The sequence below is a fragment of the Macrosteles quadrilineatus genome, unplaced genomic scaffold, assembly GCF_028750875.1.
Source record: "Macrosteles quadrilineatus isolate MER2022 unplaced genomic scaffold, UCM_ALF_1.0 Scaffold_6__1_contigs__length_79288215, whole genome shotgun sequence".
NCBI classification, from domain to species: Eukaryota; Metazoa; Arthropoda; class Insecta; order Hemiptera; family Cicadellidae; genus Macrosteles; species Macrosteles quadrilineatus.
This window is the reverse complement of record NW_026542599.1, coordinates 772,208-795,028: the sequence shown is the minus strand read 5'-3', so window position 1 is coordinate 795,028 and position 22,821 is coordinate 772,208. Positions and strand designations below refer to the sequence as shown.

General features: G+C 37.5%; 1 protein-coding gene across 2 annotated transcripts in view; it reads left to right on the top strand.

The window, feature by feature from the left end:
- LOC128996749 (semaphorin-1A-like) overlaps positions 1-22,821 on the top strand; it is a 103,113-nt gene that overhangs the window by 68,927 nt on the left and 11,365 nt on the right. For both annotated transcript variants that reach the window (XM_054422202.1, XM_054422201.1), the window contains exons 2-8: positions 8,904-9,041; positions 11,968-12,064; positions 14,941-14,992; positions 18,311-18,373; positions 19,182-19,289; positions 19,828-19,921; positions 20,723-20,827. In XM_054422202.1, the coding sequence (XP_054278177.1) occupies positions 8,939-9,041; positions 11,968-12,064; positions 14,941-14,992; positions 18,311-18,373; positions 19,182-19,289; positions 19,828-19,921; positions 20,723-20,827 (622 nt within the window). In that variant the 5' untranslated portion in view covers positions 8,904-8,938. The remainder of the gene's footprint in view (positions 1-8,903; positions 9,042-11,967; positions 12,065-14,940; positions 14,993-18,310; positions 18,374-19,181; positions 19,290-19,827; positions 19,922-20,722; positions 20,828-22,821) is intronic.

Here is a 22,821-nt window from a genome sequence, read left to right as displayed (position 1 = left end):
CACAAACTCTGTACAATTCCCGAGGCGTGTGCTACAACATGCGGACACACCTATAGCAATAGCACGGTTGTTCGCGATTACGGAATGGCCAGAGATAATCTCGAACGTGTGACCTATTGACTGTACGAAAGCGCAAGTAATGCACCGGAGTGACAATTCGCGGGTAATGACAGTGATTGCGCGGGAAATGAGAGCTTGGCGCGGGCGTCAGACTTTCGCCGGTCATTTGGACGATTGATGATGAAAGGACTCACTGGGAATCAGAGGGTTTGTAGTCACGACCGGGTGTTGTTGCGTTTTGGGTGAAATCGACAATTTCTTGAATTTTACGATCGGTGAGTTAAATCTGTGAAAGATCGTGGGGAAGATTATTGTCTGCTTTCATGACTTTAGTAAAGATTGTTCTATAATGTATATTATATGTAGAAACAAGTTTTGTTGGAAAATACTTGTTTACGTATTTCAGTGTACAGGTTAAATGCATGTATGTATAAAAAAAAAAGTTTGCGTTGAACACACGAAAAGGAGGTTTATTCTTTAGGATTTTCGTTGCCTAGATTATATCTACTAGATATTATCAAACACTGCTCTTGTAGAAGATAGGGATTGACCAAATCTTCACATGGGAAAAATCTCCTAATACAGTTTTAATCTTCACGACTCAAGAACTAAACTAGAGTTTATATTTGTCCAACCATAGGCGACCATAATGAAAAATCTCTTTAAAGTCTGTCCAAATACTTATGATGTATTGACGATGTCCAATGTAAAAAAAGGGTTTCATTAAATTTGATTCTGGTGTCACAGTTATGACAAACTGCAAAAGTACATCATGTAAACACCTTTGACGCAAGCAAAACTTTGTTTTCACCACACTATCATGTTTTTGGCTGTATTACATACGTTAATTGGTGGCCGAAAGTTACGTTTTGCTGGCGATGCCAGCTGTCCATAATTTGGGGACCGAGCAGGTTTTTACAGGCCGGGGCCGCAAAATCAGCTGTCCGCTTACTTACTTAAAACATGAATGCATTTTAAATACATAATCAAAATCCATAGCATTTCAATAGAATTGTGTTATTGTCACCGTTGCCTAGCAACTATATATTTTTATTTTTGCTGATTCCTCAAATTATTTCTTCACATAACCTTAAAGTTGTAGTTGTGTTGACTATCAGTGTGCATTATTATTGTGGTGAATAGTGGTAATAGGGTATAGTGTGGTGAAAAATAGCGTTCGTACCACGGACCGAAATGGTTTTGCGGCAAAACCTCATTTTCGGCCCTAGGTACGAAATATACTATTTCACACTGCGTGAAAGTAAAAACAATGTTGTCATACCAATTAAAAATTGATGCTTTGAAGATCTTCGCATGGATTTGTAGACGTAATAAGTACCGAGTTGTAAGTGATCCGATGTTTCGCCATTAACCACTGCATTGACAAAATTGCGGATTTTTGGCCTGGGGAAGTGTTGAAATATTAAAATTTTATGGTAGAATAACTTATGATTGCGTTATAGCAGAAAAATATAAGGGAGAAACTTGGACAAATTACGGAAACGTAGACGCCCATTCAGCACACTAGGCAACCTCTCGTCCAAGTTTAGACACCAGCTTCCCAACGAAGAGCCGTTTTATCGGATCGTTAAATCCGAAATCGATAAGAACTGTTGTAGTGCGAGTGCGATAAACATAAAACAATTTGAGAGATCGGCGCTCCGGCTGGGCCACTATTCTCTGTATACACTAACTTGGCGTCTGGACCCTTGACTACCTGCGACCGGGCCGGGACCGTCCCTCACTCGCTCGCTTCTTGAGCAGCTGTTTCCATAATTAGTCACCCCCAATGCACTTATTAACTTTTTTGTGCGTGGCGGAATTTTACATTTTTATCTGTACGAGCAAAAAGTCCATGAATAAATAAGTTAAATGATACCAAACTTGACCATATTCTTATTACGTATGAAGAACCTACAGGCATAAGTACAGTAGCTAATGAGGAATAGAAACTTTATTAGGGATAGAAATAAAACTGTAATATCGTTATGTATGAATTATTTTAAATTAAATCAGACGTGCACCGCGAATCTGCAAACACAAAAAAGGAATAGTGAGTTATATATTTAAATTTCCTAATATTGTTAGGGGAATAAAGTTTAAGAAGTAAAAACATGTAAAACGTGTTGAGGTGATATAGTTTGTCACAACCTAATTCATATGTTTCTTTGAGTAGATCTAATAAAATCACATTTAAGACTATTGTAAACGTGAAACACTTTTAAACCGTACGTTTCATTAAGTATACGTAATGTTATGTGTTAAAAGGTAAAAAAAACTAATCGTAAATGCGAGCGAAAGTAGCATTTGGCATGAAAAGTCAAAATTGCGTCATTTTGTACGGGCCAAATGAAACTTAAAATAATCATACAATCATCATGTTTCTATAAGGATATGGCAATTGTCGATAAAAAATTACAGAATTATGTGTATGTGTTGAGTAAATGTTTTATAGCTAATTAAATTTCTGTATAAAGCGTAGGCCTACGACGGGCCTACCGTAGTTTTTCGGCAGATTATACATATTTCATCAATAGCATTTCAATACGCGATTAATCTAATGACGATACCCCCACGTCAGAATCGTCAGTGGTCTTAGGACGTGAATCACTCATTTCCCGGAAGACATGGGGGTTGGTTTAAAGATATAAATAACAATATCAACGGTATGCATAATATGAATACTTAACCCAACCCCCCCCCCACCCACTCGACATATTTTTAATATGAATAACATTGTTAGGTATTTTGGTAAATTAAATTTAAATACAATTATATCAACCATCAACCAGATAAAAATAATTTAAACGTAAGCTTAACTTAACGGAATATGGTCAAGTTTAGTATCATTTTTCATAAAATTTCATGAACTTTTTGCTTGTGCAGAAAAAAAAATTAAAATTCCGTCCCGCACAAAAAAGTTCATAATTGCAGTGGAGGTGCTACTAGGTGACTAATCATGGAAACAGCTGCTCAACAGTGGGCGAGAAAGGTTTCGGCCCCGGTCCGTCCGCAGGTAGACTAGGGTTCAGACGCCAAGTTAGTGTATACAGAGAATAATCATGAGTCGTGCGGCTCTGGGCTAATTGGTAGGCGCGAGGGGCAAAGAGGAGTGGGGGGAGAGGTCGATCATCTGATCTGTAGAAGAGTTCAGGCTCAAGACGCACGCTGGGGCTGGCGATAGAGTTTGTAATCGGTTACGGTTACTGTTTTGGCCTGGGAATACGGAGGCGTTTTTCCTTTTTGCAGTTTTGTCAAAACTGCCAGTTATGGAAAAAGGATTCAAAGGCAAAGATTTTTTGGCCTTTTGTAGCTGAAGAATCTTGGTGAAATCGTAACACTTCAAGATTTAAGAGCTAACTGTGGTTGTTCATGGGGCTCATGTCAGTCTTGAAGAATCAGCTGCAGTTTTGTGAACAATTTCAGTTCAGTCAAAGGTGGCAGTTATGATGACTGGATGCAAAGAGAAAGATGTTATGGCCAGTTGAAGCTGAAGAATCTTGGCAAAATCGTAACATTCCAGTGGTTGAAGAGCTTGTTCAAGGGGTGCTCATTTGGTCTTGGAGTATCAGCTGCAGTTTCGTGAAAAGTTTCAGTTCAGTCAAAGGAGGCAGTTATGATGACTGGATGCAAAGGGAAAGATGTTATGGCCAGTTGAAGCTGAAGAATCTTGGCGAAATCGTAACATTCCAGTGGTTGAAGGGGTTACTGATGTTGTTCAAGGGGTGCTCATTTGGTCTTGAAGAATCAGCTGCAGTTTCGTGAAAAGTTTGTTTTGTCAAAGTATGAGGAAAAGATGCAAAGGAAAAGATGTTATGGTCAGTTAAAGCAGAAAGATCTTGACGAAATCGTAACATTCCCGTGGAGAGTTTACTAAGTTTGTTCTAGGGGTGATCATTTCAGGCTTGAAGGATCAGTTGTTAGGTGAGTTGCAGTCATGTCAATAAAACAAGCTGAAGAATCATGACGTGCCCGTAAATCAGTGGTTTGAGAGTCCTTTGAGATTGTTGCAAGGTCTCTCGCTTCATACTCAAAGAATCAGCTGGTCTAGTAAACGCCTACATAGCACACTACATTCTACGCTTATCTTTCGTTCGTGCTTAAACATGGCTTACGCGAATTAGCTGAGTTGTTATTTTATGATGTTTCAAGTTTCTAAGTAGTACAATGTACTGGCAGGCAGGCGATCTACCGACGTTTTCCTCAGATTTGAAAAGATTTTAGTGTAATAGATCAGGTATGTTTTTGACTCGTGTATTTTTATTTCACGACTCACACGTATTATTTGTAGACTAGCTTAAAGTTTGGTACATTTGATAATGATCCATTTTGACTTTAAATGGCTTTGGTGGAAAGTGAGCAAATCTGGAACATTTTTGAAAGCTTAGTTTCTAAAAAGTAACGTAGTGATAAAATGTATACGTGAGGAATCAAATGCATCATGACATTCATTGTAGAACTACGACAGTATTTACAGCAATATATTGGTTGTTGCTGCAATGATGTATGATGAGTTAACATTTTCATAAAGTCTTCATATTTAATCTGACCAGAAGTTATTGTCGATCCATGTTTGTTGAAGTGTATTCCGGTCAGCTGCCAGCTCTCATGCTGTGTTTACAAACAAGGTGTTAAATCTGACATCTGCAGTACAAACAAGCCGATCGAAACATTTTGAGCGTCCCAAGAGAATCTTTAACGGTCGAGGTAACTTTTCCATCCGCTCTTGTTTACATTTTGATTCGGTAGCAAAACTTGCAAGATTGCACCTAAGCTAGTGAACATTTCCATCATGTCGACGCTCAACTCATCAACGTGAACGTGTTCGAAATCGAATACTGTTTAACGTTCTAAGAGAATCTTTGGCGATTGAGGTGAATTTCCTTTTTTACCAGCGTTAAAAGAAGAGTGCTTCCTTTTTAATTCTGTTGCCACAATGTTGCACTTGCGCAAGTTTGTACCTGAGCTTGCGAACATTTCCATCTCGTCGACGTGCAACTCATCAACGTCTAGGTAATTACAATTGACGTTTCGAACTGGTTGCAGCGGCCGTCGTCAGACAACTGGCCTTGGCTCAGCCGCTTGATAGTCTGAAGTGCATCGTCAGATTGCATTGTTTGCTGCTGAAGTCATCACGGCCTTGGTTGGAGAGGAAGTTTACAAAGATGGTTTGCTTATCTTGGGTCACGTTGCATTTTGATGTCGCAAGTGTTGAAGATGTTTTTACTTCGGATGGATTGTGTTTACGTGATAATCTGATTGCAGTCACTTATTTTTTTTCAAGTTCAGATCTTTGAAGAAGAATTTGTTCACTCAAGAGTAAGCAAGCTTTTTTTTAATCGGTTCGATTGACAGATCCATACACAATTTGTGAATAGGAAAAAAAAACTTGAACAAAAAAAGAGAATTAAAATTTGCATTGGTATTGTCTGATGACATACGCGATATCGCATAATGGTTTTTAATATGAAAACCATGTATTGCGCCAAGTTATGTTTGGTGATTCTCTAGCTAGACCACATAATATCAATTCGTCTGCATAGACTCAATGCCACTTTAGAAATCATTAGTACCACATTTCCATATTGGGTTTAGTTCCAACGTTTCTTTATCAATAAACCAACGGCTTAGGGAATTGACCAAAGGATTTGCCAAACGTATCCACTCATATAATGTGATACGTATCATGTAATACCGCCAACTGGTGGACAACTTTTCATCAACCACAAGATAAATTGTCACACGATAAATAAACGTTGAAGAAATTCGATTCGATCCGTGTAATTGATCAGATTGGCGTTGTTGCTTCATCGACGTTTCCTGAGTCCAGTTGTTCAGCGGTTCGGCCAGTTTGACCGGTGTCGCCGCATATGGAAAGCTGCAGGTCCACCTGTACGCTTCCTGTATCCCCCCTCTCCTCCCGCAGTGCTGGTCCAGGAAGGTGTATAATACCCCTGGGAACTGTCTTCATCCCCAACAGGGATGCTGGATGCGAGGGTCCAAGGGTTTCTAGGAAGCCTTACGTTAAGAGGAAATTCAGTTATTGATGATTCAGGAGTGGACCCAGTCTTGATTGGCTTTTAAATGGAGCTGTCGAACCAGCTGATCATAGTCATTAATTAAGCTGAGCAGATAAACTTGTTCTATTCTACATTCTTGTGCTTTAAAACACGCATTTGTGTGACGTGATGTATCAATAGAATTGAATCGAAAAAGAAATGTCCCATCTGTGGTCACTTACTTGACTTCTAATGCCATGGTTGATCAAATGAATCAGATAAATCATACACAAGCAGTTACCTTAAGTATTGCTTTTACTCTAACCAGCCGTGAAGCAGAAACGTCAACTTCGATTCCTTTAGAACCTAATAGGAATTTGTTTTTGCTTCTGGTGACCAGTAGTGTTCAAGCAAGAACGTAATTTTGGTCATCTTCGTATTCGATTAGGTCTTCTTCATTATGCGAGGCTTTTGGTTTTTCCTCTAATACTCAACATGATTAATAACAATGTAAGGATATCAAACAAGGAATTCACCAAATATATTTTCTTAACGAGTTTATTTATTTATCATGCCAATTTGGTTTACAAAAATCTTTACTCTTGATGCACAAACAAACCCCCTTCAACCTTTACGAGTAAATCAGTTCCCTAAACAGTCTCCTCAACAAAGCGTCCTGAAGAGGGCATTTGACGATGAAATACGACCTACGCAGTTTTACAGCCCAATTCAACTAAAATGTCGACTGAGCTGTTGGGATTATTTATGAGCCTCGAACCAGACCCACCCTCCGTCCCTAGCCTCCAGTCAGGCCCTTGGAGCCATTAATCATCGCTTAATCGTCTTTAAGTCTAAATCCCGAGGGGCGACGGAGAACCCTGAAAACCTTCAGAATGTCTTCAGCTAGTGTTCGAAGCTAGGGTTTGAATTTTCTATTTATGTGTTTAAGAGCTATAAACGGCTGACAAAATTTCAAGATTTTTTACGTGTAATGGAGAAGATTTTGGCAAAAGGATAGATCAATAAAAGAACTTAAACCAACTGGTTTGAAGGTAATTATTGTCGATGAACCACATAAAATAAATGAATTTTAGGATGAAGTTTTATATTGAATCCCATTTTTTGTAAAGTATAAACTTTTGATTGGAACGGATACTTGGAATACGTATCACTGGGTGTTAATGACTTTTAATCAGGGGCATGCTAAGTTTTAACTAAGTCTTTCAAGTTTCAATTACTTTTAGGCCCCTAATAATTTTTTTGTCAATAGAGGAAACTCGATGAGCAATGAAAACAGTTGGTCGCTTCAAGAAAAGTATCGGCAAAAGGTCTTTACCAAGCAAAATCCAAGGGGTCCATACGAAGAGAGGACTTCCAGTCTCCTCGACGTCTTTACTATCCCCGATCTCGAAATGCCTTAGAACACAGCCCCCCGGTCAATGCTACTTGTATATGTGTACCTAATATATGAGAAATTTTATCGATTGAATGCCATGTCAGTAAGCAAACTATACTCAAATTTGCTTCGTGTACATTTTTTATATGACCATTTTGTTCCTTCGACACTGCTGGGGCCAAATAGAATTGTTTGTAAAGCAAGTCATCGACTGTGTAAAATTCAAATATCGATTGTGACGTTAGCTGTTTTTGCAGCATGAAGGACGAATTCCTTCCATCCTTGGTTCATATACCGTTAACAACTTGCTAAAGATGCGGTACTAGTTTTTGGGAAAAAAAACTTCGCAATCAGTTCTGCTGGGCTATAACTTGTGTAATCAATCCGCAAGTTGTCAGTGCACCACGTTAATATCACAATGTCAACAACAACATGTTTGCCACACTGGATGTTTGTTAGTGCATGGCTAGGCCTAGGTAGGCGCCGAGTGCCTCTTGCTCAACACGAAGCACGTCGTCGCCTGGGGCCGCGGCGCTGTGGATGGTAGATGGGCCACACTCACCCCGCGTTGGGCAAGTTTTACATAACAGACAATAATTCTAGCGGCAGTCAAGTCTGTCCGCGGTACTTTCACATCTGTCGATGTCAGCTATTGTGGCGCGGCTACGAATCTAATTAAACTTAACACGTAACGTTCTTCGGGGTGAAGATCAAGTACCAAAGTTAACACGAAGTGGTTAGAGAGAGGTAGTCAGGGTGTTGTCGTAAGTTATGAAGTTTTTGTTGATATATTGGAAACTTGTCCTTCTAGCACCGAAGTCCGAGACGATGTTGACTTAAGTGACATATGTCGCCTCCATTTATTTTCCTTTTTCCTGTTTTATTTTTCTTCACAGCAGAGAAAAGGTACTGATACTGATACATATATTTTGAAAAAAATCTACTGAAGATTATCTAAGCTAACTAAACAATATGGTAAACCCGTGTACAAACGTCTATAGTTTTTCCAGCCTCTAAAATAGCCAATCCTTTCCCTTTTCCCATCCAAGACATTCAACGTAAAGTATTAGTAAACAAATGTAAATGTAAGGCTCTAAATCGAAATTCAAACATTGAATAGCCAGTGTTTTTTTTCTGAACAGGTCTTGCTAGCAACCATGGTAAGCTAGCAACTATGGCATTTAACTCCATTCTTATACACTTTTACGTCTTCAAAATTGCCTTTATTTTGAAGCCAAAAAATCATATTAGTGTTATCCAACTTTGTTGGACAAACGAAGAGTCCAACAACTTCGACTAAACAAGCGTCAACTTCGACTAAAACTGGACATCAAACTATCTGTCAACCAAGATTTTGCCTATTTTGCCAAGTGTGTTGTAAACTTGCCTATGTGGTTGACGTTTTGGCTGTTGTATGCAGTGTTGTTAAGATGTTGTTTTGTCTGCAGATGACGGAGGCCAGATCGCGGGTCTAGGATCAGCCATGTCCTGGATGTCCCCCAACCTCGCCTGGCTGCAAGTCCTGCTCAGCCTTCACGTGACTGCCTGGCTGCAGAACGCGCCACCAAACATAGTCTTTCATCAAAGTGAGTACATTCTACTTGTAGCTATACTGTGTCGCATCACAAAATAGACTACCGTAGTGGTAAACTCAATAGTTGGGTGACTAAGTGTTTCTAGTGCTTGATTCGAGTAATTTTCAAAATATCTCCGACTAGATCCTCAGAAAGGTCAGTAGCTAAGATGGCTCGAAACAGAGCTCAGATTTCCTTTATCTTTGGATTTGTAATAAACTGATATGGTTGAAGACACAGTTACACAAGGCCTCACAATCCAGACACATCATTCGTCCATATTTGGGTTATAATACGTCCAGAAATCACAAATTTGTTTAGTAAACTGGACACCAAACAGCGTCAAAAACATTTCCTAACGAAGAACGTGTCATCAATCCTAAGAAGAGCGATACTTGGATGCATATTTTAATCTGAAATTGAATATGCAGGGTGAGCTTAGAATAGAGTGAGACGACCTTTGTAGCTTTGGTACTAAGATCAGCTGTTTCTTTAGCAGAATAATCAAGGAAAGCTGGGTCCGACTTCAGATCTTTCAAAGAATACTCTACTGATATGACCTTTCATGAATATTAGAACAGAAACTGTATGGATCATAGACATAAACTGACCCGAAAGTAAACATGTTCTGTCGTTCTGTCAAAAAACGCCAAAACCATCTGTTATGGATATTAGTATGGTCATTTGGGCCGGTGACGTCATTTGTTTATGTTTATAATTCATGCCGTTTCTGTTTTGACACTTTTGAGACCTTAGCCAACAGATCGAGCTACCAAAACAAATCCGTCACCTCACCCCATTTGTGTCATTGAGTTATGTGATTTCTAAATTTCCAGCGTGCAAAACACGAATATGTTCAAAATAACATTTAATTAAATGGGTACTCGCAATGTTTCGACCGTTCTCGTGGTCCGTTTGACATTTGCAATCATTGCGGTAGCTAAATATTGCCAATTACATGAGTAATTTCGACACGAGCCGTTACACACGGTGCCGCAAGGAATGTGTAATCGTTGCGAGTGTTCGTGTTTGTGTCGGTGTAGATGTGTACTATCAATTATGTTTGTGTACATCGTAGTTTGATGCGGAGGCCCTAGATTGTTTGCAAATTACTGCGGAAACAGGTTTTGTCTCGGCGTTCCCGTTCCCGTTACTCCGTCGATGGGTGTGCGATTGTTCAGGCTGGAGTAGAATATTGTAGAGGTGTTTTTGTGAATAGTTATGCAATGTGAGGAAATAAACTATTGTGATTCGGACGTCTTCTGATTGCTTTCTGTGTCTGTGTCATTTTTCTTAGTTGATCAGTTGATGTTGGGTTGTAAAGGTTAATTCACCTCTCAACAAATTGGTTCTGTGGCTCACTTAGTTTGTGGGGACGTCGCGAGCGTTTAGACTTTAAAATAATGTTTTTGCTAGACCCTGCAACTTTGTTATTGGGGCCTCGGGTTTGAATCCCATAAATCGGGTGGTGTCTTATCCCAAAATAATGTTATGCCTTGACTTGACCTGATAGTCGGGATTCCCTATTCAAGAAAGTATCCATATCTTAGGCGAAAAGAGTAATATCTTAGAAGGAAAAAAATACCTCTCCTTATGGATCTCAATTTTCGAATATTATAGTTCCAATTGTAGAACCATTAATTGGTTTAGTCTTATTTCGCCTTGATGAGCTAATTTGATCCTAACTGTATGACATAAACATGTTTTCAATTCAGATGGAAGAATAGTAAGACAAATTGACGAAGGAAGCCATATAGAACAATATGTGGACGTGATTAGGCAATTTATCAAATTCTCTCATGAGTGGGACAAAATATGCATAATTTATTTTTTCAATTCATATGTTTCTACAATCCGATCTGGCCTGTGATCCGTGGAAAAGACACTTTAGCAAAATCCACCCTACATAGAAAGTATCAAGACCCACAACGTAATCATTTATCACATTCTGCCAGAGAATAAACAAAATTGCACATTATATTTGCTTTTACCAATTTAATTTCGCAATCCTTGACGGCATGTGAGCATTGAGAAAGTCACGTCTGCAACCTTAGGAGGTAATCCTTAAGAAAATACCAAGAATTGCACATGATGTGGTCATTTAGCACAACTACCGTTGGCTGAACAAACTTTCAAAGTTTACAGCTTTGCCTTGTAAATTAAGTTCCACACAAAACCAGCTGGGCCGGGGACTCTGATGGAGACGTCATCCAGGATTCAGGAAGACAGTGCTGCATCCCGAAGACAATGTTTCATAACGGAGAAAGCATCAAGTTGCAACTGCCTCAGCTTGGGTCGTATATCTCCACTAATAGTCTTCAGACCCGTCCGTCGCTAATAGAAAGCGAAAGTCGCGTGTGCAAAAGGTGGATCGTAAATCTTATTATATTTCCCTTAGCGGTTTCTGAATTGCCGCGTTTTCTTTACCGTTTGATAATGTGAGGTTAAATAGCCCCTGGGGGAGGATTTCCCATATTTTTTTGTGATAACTTTTCTTGGTTTTTGTTTTAATGTTCATTGAGAGGCTAATGTAGTACTTTTTTATACCTAAGGTAAAAATAATTAGTGGGAGTCCTGGAGTTGAAGTCAGTAGTGCATTTTTCTCACTGTCGAACTTTTGAGGGTGAATAATCGAATGTATCGATTTTCGTTTATTGTTGCATTAATTGTGGGCCAAATAACAGGCTAAAAGTAAGTATAGGCCTAAAGAAAATAAAACAGAGTAAAACCATCTTGGAAGCTAAAATGTAAACAAATTTCGTCTTGTGTTAGCCTAACTGGTGAATCACAATGGATTTACTTCCATCGAAATGTCTTTTTAACCCTCATTTTATGACCTCACCTTTGCGTTGGTCGCTAAGCTTGAGTTTTTTTGTAACCGACTCCCTTGATGTACGTTGTCCATATAAATCTTCTAACTGTCTGTTTCACTTTACAGATGAAGAGCCCGGCTGGAGGTTCTTGGGCAATGAGTCCTACACGGATCACTTCACGCTTCTACAGAAGGAGCACTCGTCAGTCCTCATTGGAGCGAGGTAACCTAACACACACTTTATATATATATATATATATATAGCAAGAATTGTTATTTTGCAAACTTTAAAACAATTAAAAACCAATGAGTGTGCTAAGTATTCGGTGTAAAAGTGAGATGGGTAACGGCCGTAAGAGATCAGAAACCGTAACTGGAAGGTTGGAAGACGTAAACAAACAAAAAAAGCTTTATGTTTCGCTTTCAAGGTGTCGTGAACTACCTATACTTTGTTATAATAGTGAAATTGTAATTTGTTTTCTTACAATTTTGTCAAGACGCAAAAGCTTTTAAGGTTTATTTTGATTGTTTCCACAAGTACAAACGTGGCTTGTAAAGGACACTGAAAGGGGTTTCGATGGGCTTCTGAGTCGTTATCGCTTCTACTGATAACGCTTCTACTGGTAGTGTCTAATTAGACCACTTTATTAAAATAACTGAAATTGGGTTCTATGTAGTACTATAAAATCAATTCATATGTTTCCAAATTCCATACAAGTTTTACTTCGGAGGGAATCAAAGTTATAATGGACTCCGGAACACCTTAGTTGATAACAAACAACTGTAGTCAGCAGCCAACTTTGCAAATGAGACAATAACAGTGGAAAGTAGGAAAATCTCCCGGGATTGCTCCAGTCCCAAGCCATGAATATGTTGCCAAAGTTGTCTATTTTATACTGACTCAGTACAATATCTACATTGGAATACCTTGTCAATGATATATCCAAACTGATTTAGTATTTTTTTAAGTTTTTAATTTGTGGTTTCACATTTCAAATGATCAATTACCATTACCCTGGAGACTTCATAATGGTCCTACGTGATCGTGAATCAATCGTGAATAAAGAATATCTTCCACGACCACGGAGGCATTTTGATCTTCCCTGTGATCGTGAATATCTTCCAAGATCATTGCAAAATCATCTAGTTATGTCTTTACCAGTTTCTACCTATGTCATAAATGAATTTCTTGACCCGTCCCGATTTTAGGAACTCTAGGAAACCCTATAAGTTACATTTTATCTTCACGCCTTACAGTGAACAGTAAACGGCTCACAGGCATTCTTTGTGCCGATAAAAAAGGACGCACTCTAATACTCTAATTTGGTCGGACCATTACAAATCAAAGTGGTGTGTCCTAATCTAGAATAAATGAGTGTGAGTAGAGTTGATTGCGGGCGGCATGAACAAGTGGGGGTTAATTAAAGAGAAGTTGCAGAAGCAAACAATAGATGGCAGCAGTTTAGAGTGACTGGCACAACTCACAATGGCTCATTAGAGACTGGAGTCAGTGGCCTAGGTTGGCAGTTGGCACACATGGTGTGATCAGAGCAATGGCAATCTCTTGTGGCGAGGTTACCTCACCTGTGATGAGGTTTGGTAACCTTGGTAGGACCAGACTGTGGGGTGAGCAACATTGGTGTGGGTTGTGAAGATCGTGTGGGGATGGAAAACATCAAGTAATTTTGAGTAAAAGATTTTCACTATGTGATCAGGAAAGGTTGATGTTCTAGGGTTAGAACTATATGATCAGGAGTAGATGATGTTTTTATGGTCAGAACACACAACTATCAGGAGTAGGAGATGTAGGATTAGAACAGACCACGTGATCAGGAGAAAAAGATATCTTGGTTGGAACACATTATGTGATGATGTGATGAGTGAAGGATTTTTTTTAAGGTTTAGAACACATTATGTTTTTAGGAGTAGATGATGTTTTAGGACTTATGATGCATTGTAATATCAGGAGTAGAAGATACTGCTTGGAACATATAATATGATTAGGATTTCATAAAGACGGGTAGGCCTATCATAAAAGAAAATGAGATTTTTACTTTCAGAACATCTGGGTAAGAGGATTTTTAGGGTTAGGACACATTTAATAATCAGTAGTAGATGGTGTTTTACAGTTTTACCACATTAAGTGATTGAGAGTGTTCAAGGGTAAGAACTAAGAACAGTAAGAACACGTCAAAAGGCTACTGGAGTCAATTAATTTGATATTCATTTGCCGTGTTGGTTGTTAATGCATTGTAAAATGTCTACAACAATAAATGATTTTGATTTGATTTGACTTGAAAACATGTTCTAGCCATGGAACAACAGTTATTAGGAGAAGACGTTTTAGGGATGAATTAAGTTACAGTATTATTAGGCTAAGATTTGGATTGGGTTAATCTTGTTAAGGATTTGATGTATTGTTAAAGGTACGTGTACAACTCATGTACAATGGTGAAATATTCATTATAGTAGATATTCTGTCATTAAATATCAAACAGTTCTTCAACAGGTTAGAATTTGATTTTTATAATAATTTAATACGATGGTCAATTAAATTTTGGATGGAGAAATTATACTAATAATCTTAACCACATAAATCATTAGTTTTAGTCTTGGTTTCTTTCATGTAAAAATCATCATTACATGTACTATTAACTAGAATAACCCTATATCTTAAGACCATTAAAAACTCATATTTCAAAGAATCTAAATCTAAATTTTGGATTTTACAACCAGTCAAAGTTATACCTCTTTAATTTCGGCAAAACTTTTATCTTCAATGCCAAGAAACTGTAGTTATTTTACAGAAAGAGTAAGACTTTTATAGCAGTGTGTCTGCTTTGTCATAAACTCTTGTGAAGCTCTTAGAGAAGATCGCCAAAACTGATAACTCCGAAATCGTTAACTCCAGTCTGCTACATTTTATAAATATTTTATCACTAGCTTGCCCACAACTTCCCTATATTACAAGATGCTGATGCATCAACTGTAGGATTATGATTTAGGATTAAGATGTAGGAGTTTTATTAATGCAGTAGTGTGCAAGTAGTGGTAGATATATTTCACAATTTAATTTATTAATTTCTTGTCTTGTTTCAGAAATTACATGTACAACATTAGTCTGGTCAACATGACAGAATTTGTACACCAGGTTGGTATCTAAAATAATACTTAAGTTTTTGTAGTATAATTATTCATGATTTTCTTTACGGCCCATTTTTAGGTTATTCCAATCTTAGATGAAATGAATCAAGAAAACAATTTGCAGTATTAACGTGATCAATTTCCCTTTTAATGTAAAAAAGATTTTTTAAGTAATGTGTACTATTAGTATATTATTGAATTACATTTTTTGGAGAAAGATTGTATGATAATATGGGGAAGGGTAGAAGGATTAATTGAATTGCATTTATTCTTTAATTAATATGAATTTCAATGTGAATACAAATTATTTTCCCACCCCAATTAAGTTACTTTTTTTCTGCGTCTTTTTTGTTCGAACTTCCCCCTCAACCATATAACTAAATTTTATTTTCAAAGATAAATTACCCTCGCTGGTACCTTAAGTGCTGTTTTGGGGTTACAACCAAGCTTATTAACCTTTAGACTTGTACTTGCTGATGAAATGTCAGTTAAAAGTTTGTCAATTTGGGTCTAGCATTACAAAATCCTATACTCTAATACGAGCAATGTTTGCTTGTATGTATGTATGTATGTATGTATGCTTGCTTGCACAAAGATCTCGAAAACGGTTCCGACGATTTTCTTCAAATGTTGTAAATAGTTTAATTCTGGCCTAAAAACGAGTTTACTGCAGTTAGAACTGCCAACAAAAATCTAATTACGTAGAAAAATGAAACTGAAAATCACATTTTTTTAACATTAGTCTTATGGGTTGCTAGGTAACCTTGTTGGCTGAATTAAATAACAAGGAAAAAGTAAACAAAAGACTTGAAGTTGTAGCATGTGTTCATAATAAGCCAACTACCCACAGTATACTAGCAAATTACAAATACAGTACAAAAGGAAAAACATCATTTAGCAAAGATTATACTGAAGATTACTCGATACATTGTAGTCAAGGGTAGCAGTGAGAAGTCTGGGATCTGTTTATGACGATTAGATAAGGGTATGGGCAATCCTAAAATGCTATGGGAAGGGAGGGAAACAGGTCCGTGACGTAGGAAGTGGTGAAGGAAGTAGTCAAGGCGAGCTGTCCGGAGTGTGGGAACTGTTTATGACGATTAGATAAAAGTATGGGCAATCCTAAAATGCTATGGGAAGGGAGGGAAACAGGTCCGTGACGTAGGAAGTGGTAAAGGAAGTAGTCAAGGCGAGTAGTCCGGAGCGTGGGAACTGTTCATGACGATTAGATAAGGGTATGGGCAATCCTAAAATGCTATGGGAAGGGAGGTAAACAGGTCCGTGACATAGGAAGTGGTGAAGGAAGTAGTCAAGGCGAGTAGTCCGGAGCGTGGGAACTGTTCATGACGATTAGATAAGGGTATGGGCAATCCTAAAATGCTATGGGAAGGGAGGGAAACAGGTCCGTGACGTAGGAAGTGGTGAATGAAGTAGTCAAGGCGAGTAGTCCGGAGCGTGGGAACTGTTCATGACGATTAGATAAGGGTATGGGCAATCCTAAAATGCAATGGGAAGGGAGGGAAACAGGTCCGTGACGAAGGAAGGTGTTAAGGGAGTAGTCAAGGCGAGCTGTCTGGAGTGTGGGAACTGTTTATGATGATTCGATAAGGGTATGGGCAATCCTAAAATGCTATGGGAAGGGAGGGTCCGTAAACAGGTCCGTGACGTAGGAAGTGATGAAGGAAGCAGTAAAGGCGAGCAGTCCGGAGTGTGGGGACTGTTTATTACGATAAGATCAGGGTATCTGCAATCCTAAAATGCTATGGGAAGGGAGGGAAACAGGTCCGCGACGTAGGAAGTGGTGAAGGAAGTAGTCAAGGCGAGTAGTCCGGAGTGTGGGAACTGTTTATGAAGATTAGATTAAGGTATCTGCAATCCTAAAATGCTATGGGAAGGAAGGAAAACAGGTCCGCGACGTAGGAAGGTGTTAAGGAAGTAGTCAAGGCGAGCTGTCCGGAGTGTGGGAACTGTTTATGACGATTAGATAAAGGTATGGGCAATCCTAAAATGCTATGGGAAGGGAGGGAAACAGGTCCGTGACGTAGGAAGTGGTGAAGGTAGTAGTCAAGGCGAGCTGTCCGGAGTGTGGGAACTGTTTATGACGATTAGATTAAGGTTTCTACAATCCTAAAATGCTATGGGAAGAGAGGAAAACAGGTCCGCGACGTAGGAAGTGGTGAAGGAAGTAGTCAAGGCGAGTAGTCCGGAGCGTGGGAACTGTTTATGACGATTAGATAAGGGTATGGGCAATCCTAAAATGCTATGGGAAGGGAGGGAAACAGATCCGTGACGAAGGAAGTGGTGAAGGAAGTAGTCAAGGTGAGCTGTCTGGAGCGTGGGAACTGTTTATGATGATTGGATTAAGGTATTTGCAATCCAAAAATGCTATGGAAAGGGAGGAAAACAGGTCCGCGACGTAGGAAGTGGTGAAGGAAGTAGTCAAGGCGAGTGGCCGGAGTGTTGGAACTGTTTATGATGATTAGATTAAGGAATCTATAATCCTGAAATACTATGGGAAGGGAGGAAAACAGGTCCGCAAGGTAGGAAGTGGCGAAGGAAGTAGTCAAGGCGAGCTGTCCGTAGTGTGGGAACTGTTTATGACGATTAGATTAAGGTATCTGCAATTCTGAAATGCTATGGGAAGGGAGGGAAACAGGTCAATGACGTAGGAAATGGTGTAGGACGTAGTAAAGACGAGCTGTCCGGAGTGTGGGAACTGTTAATAACGATTAGATTAAGGTATCTACAATCCTAAAGTGCTATGGAAATGGAGGGAAACAGGTCCATGACGTAGGAAATGGTGTAGGACGTAGTAAAGGCGAGCCGTGTGGAGTTTGGGAATGGATCTATGTGTCTCCAATACAGTACTAAGACTGCTTTCAGAGTGGACTAGTGATTTTCCCCGAGCAAAGCTCGGTCCCCAGGTACTGTAGCTGTAATAAGTGCATGTAAGGTGTTAAGTAAACTAAGGTTGAATCAAATATAAAAATACCCCTGTCGTAGCAAACCTTCAGACTAAGGGAATATTCATTTACCTTTTTCAATAATTTATGTTATATCTATGTATAGAATAAACAAATTCGCCAAATTTGATCAAATTATCATTCTAACGAACACATTTATTTATAAACATATACAAATTTGAATGAATGGCGGTTTTGACCTCTGGGGACCTCAAAACGAAGAAATAAATCCCTGATCTAGGTCTTATGAGACCTATGGTAATAGCTTATTCCCTATATGGGATATCCGCTAAAATGTAAATAACTTTAAACTTTGATTTGCTATTTCTCAATATTAACTGTTAATGGTATTAATGTTACAGAGGATATCATGGCAACCCTCTGGCGCTCACAGAGAATTGTGCTTCCTCAAAGGAAAGTCTGAGGTGAGTTTACTGTCGGATTGGATTTGATTATTTGACTAATTCAACAACTTCATGTCTACAGCACATTATTGATCAAATTGTATGATGAAATACAATACAATTTTGTGTTTTGCTTTCAAGCTAGAAGTTTTATCCAACTGGTTTAGAATTATTATTTTCTTTCAGGACTGTTTTGGTTAAATTAATTGTAATAGTTTGGATTATTTTGTATATAAATTAACCTGAGACTTTTGGAATTTGGCTGCTAACACTGGAGCTCAAAATAAAATTTTAAATATGAAACTGGGAGTGATTATTTCACAAGTTCATTGAGGATTGGTTACTCAGTAAAATATACAAGTTATTGTGTGATTTGAGTGTTTTAAACTCTGGGTACCTCATTGGTCTCAAATAGCTTGGTAACTTAGACAATAAGTTGTTGGTTTCATCCTGAGAAAACTCAACTCTTTGATAGGGAAATTATAATCACAACTCAAGATCAGTGGGCTAAGAAAAAATGTCATGGCTAACAGACACAGGTACTTAGTCATTAACAAAACTACTCAGGTCTATTCTATTCTGTCATATGTATAGAACTAATTTCAATTGTCTTGAAATCAACATTTCTTGGTTTTTGCCTGTAATTTTATGTTTTTGATCATATTTAAGTTGTTTCTTTGCTAGTTGGTAGAAAAAAATTCTTAAATTTTTTTTTATCAAACACCTATTCAAATTTTAATTTTTACAAATACAAATTTTTACAAATTTGCACAATATGTCTAATTGTATGTTTCTTTATCGGTATATCTAATAAATTGGTTTTTTCCAGCACGACTGCCATAACTACATTAGGATAGGAGCTCGCACTGATGAGGAGCATATGATTGTGTGTGGAACCAACGCTTACAAGCCACAGTGCAGAACGTATAGGCTAGGGGTGAGAAAAAGCGTAGATTCTTATCAATAGTTCAAGATTTGGATAGTATAATGTAAATTAACAATGTAACAACTGTGTTGACCAAATGATTGAATCACTTATTTAACAGCTGCTTGTTTGCATTAGCAAAATAGAAAACAAGCTGGAAATTGTTTTGAGAGGTTATCTTTACATGAAAAGTATATTTGTTTTGTAGTATGGTTTGTTTAAATGATGGTGCAATAGTTCATTATATGGGCAAAAATGTCTTTTCAATCCTCGCTCAAGAGTCACTTTACGCCCTATTGATGAGATTTACTGTTTTGTGAGGTGGAAAATCTTTTTGGCTTTCTTTGGGAAGCTACACTAGCTGTATGTTATGGTTGGAGTAAAAAAATCTTTCTAAGTCTTAATTACTCATTCACGCAACACTTTATTTTTGAATTTGCTACTTTGATAGCAAAAGCTGCAACGACCACATAGGAATGATACAACTACTGCTTGTTCTGTGGTATACACTAGTTTAGTGTTGTCTAACAGTTTCAACGTTTGTTTTCAGCCTGATGGTGGAGCACTGGAGCACCAGAAGGAGACGGAAGGTCAAGGATTCTGTCCTTATGATCCGACACACAATAGCACTGCTGTAGTCGCAGGTTAGTTACTCGCTTGTACTGAATAGGTGCCATTGACTACGGATGTAACAGTTCAGCAAATTTTAATTGTGTATATTTAATTGAATCTGGGCTATGTGAGTGGCTTGACCTCAGTGGTGTAGAGGGGCGGGAACGTGACGTTTGGTAGGGTAGGTTCCTACTCTGCTTTTACAAAAAAAAACCTATACTATATTAATTGGCGACCCCCTTAATCTAAGTGACTCATCCTATTTTGTTCACACTGTTTTCCACCTCGACTTCCAATCCTAAATGTAATTGATACTTGTTTATTCCAACCAATTTAGTTTCATCCAAAGTTGTGTCCTCACACGTTTTGCTCCACTACACCATTGAGTAACATGGAGTAAACAATTAATTCATTCCTTGTTTAAGTGGTTCCTAGTTTTAGTATAATGGAAAATTAGGTTAATTTATTTACTTTTACTTGCCAGTATATTTTAGTAAGCCTTCCATCTATATGGACCAGAATATAAAAAGAACCATATTTGCAGCTGGTATTTTCTCTTTTTGTCAAAGGGTGGAAAAAGTGGAATATTTGAACCGGGTGGGTAAAGTTGGTTGTAGATTAGAAATAAGCTTACATGAGTATAAAATTAAAGATCTGAGTTGAAAATAAAAATAACTATAGTTGTAGCCTATATATTTAACACATTGTAGCACACACATATTTAGGCCTACTCTCTGATGTATTGAGAATATGTAAGTGTTTTTGATAGTGTATTAATCATGATTGTGGTTTTAATAAATGAACAGCCGATAACAAAAGAATACTTTTGACAGATGGACAGATGTATTCTGCGACGGTGGCTGACTTCTCAGGGTTGGACGCTCTCATTTTCCGAGAACCTTTGAGAACAGAGAGATCGGATCTAAAGCTGCTAAATGGTACGTTAATATTATATGTATTATATTCACTAGGTTTTTGCCAAGAAGAATTATTGTTGTCTGTTTATTCACAGGCATAAATTTAAAAAGAAACAATAAAAAACTTTATGAAACGTAAATCTCCAAAATTATCTTTATCTGAAAATAAATATTGCCAGTTTTTCATATGTTTGATTGATTTCCATAGTGTTTCCAAGCATCGCAACTAGTGATGTGGGCCGGGTAAATACCCAGTGGGTAGGTAAATATAAATTGGTTATTTACCCGGGAATTTACCCCAGGCCAGGGTAAATACCCAAAAACTGGGTATTTATAATTTGTATTAAAGTTAGAGAAGATTGAGATGTTTTTTTGCAATTATAACCCTGTAAGGATAGTAAAATGATCATAAAATGTGTTAAATAAAACGTGGTGTTAGCCCGTCCTACGTACGGGAGTAGTCAGTTAAAACTGTGTAGGCCTATAATTCAGAACAGCTAGTTTACACGTATAAAGACAAATTGTATTGCAGCCTACAGTAGAAAGATCAATTGAGAAGTGTATAGGCCTAGTCAACGATACCACCTTCCATAGCATACCTGCCTCTCCCATAATTATTATCAGCAAAACACAATTACTATACACAATTTCCAGTAGGTCTGAATAGAAACGACCTAAAATAAAACGATAATATCCAATAAAATTCACAGTACACATAATTTAACTTTGGTGTCCTAACATCAAAACTAATCGTCACACCTATCCTTTATATCAATTTCACTGCATTAATATTGCTAAATAAATAAGTGTAAACAAAGAAAAGTAAAAACAACAACAATTTGTTTTGAAACAGCTGTTTGGTACAAATAACATTCATTTGAAAAAAAGAACTCGTCACATGTAGCAGGAATATAAAAAGTAAACACGCTAGTAAAGCCAATGACGTAATTGTCAATGTTTAATATCCATACCGTTATCAGTTCTATCCTTGATAATTACCCACCCTCATTCAATAAACGTACATCGTAATTTCCCATATTATTTAATTTAAACTACAATATATTCATAGTTGAAATAAAAGTGATATTTTCACGTTTGGGGGCGCTGATATAGGCACCCCCAAACGAAACGTAACCACAACTGACCCAGGTCTGAGCATAAAGCATAACCGGCATAAATACCCTGGTCGCATGGTTGCACTGGTCTTGACTACGTATGATTTTTTAATTTCTATGATAGATAGATGAATTTATTTTATTGAAAGTGAAGAAAAATAATTAATTTGCAAAGTAATAATTATTATTTATAAATACATGAAAATTTAACCTAGGTGTGGCCTAGGCGTGTAAATAATTTAAGAAAATAATTATAGTTCAATCTGTAGGATGGCAGTATTAAATAAATAATATTTTTGTTCTAGATCTTTGGTTGGTATCAATGGTATCAAAATAATAAAAAAAAACTAATTTCATAAACTTGTGATACAAAACATTTAAATCTATAGCACAATAAATCTTTCAAAATTATATTAAGTTAGACCAAAAAACAGGAGATACATTTTTTTAGTAGGTTTATCCAAATATATTATTGTTTCCAACTAAGCGGTAACACAGAAAAGTTTAATTTCTTTTAGTATTCTGCCATTCTGCCTTAGGTCTGTCTAGCCTTCCATGCCATTTATACGATAAAAAATTTTAACTATCATAATTTAATAACAGTAGAAGTAGGTTTAGGTTCACTATTTCTCTGATGAGGTGTTGTCTTGATAAAAAACGAAACCCCATTCTTATTTAAAAACTTAATGTTTTATTTTAAAAAGTCCTAAATCATTAAATAAAAGTTGTTGTATTAATAGTCAAAGATAAAAGGTACTAGCCAAGCTTCAAGTTACTGTAAAAGATGTTATAGACTATTCTAATTTTTCATGTAATGATAACAATAACATATTTAGGGGTGAATATAAATGAATTCCTATCGATTTCGTAAATACCCAAAATACCCGGGTATTTATGGAT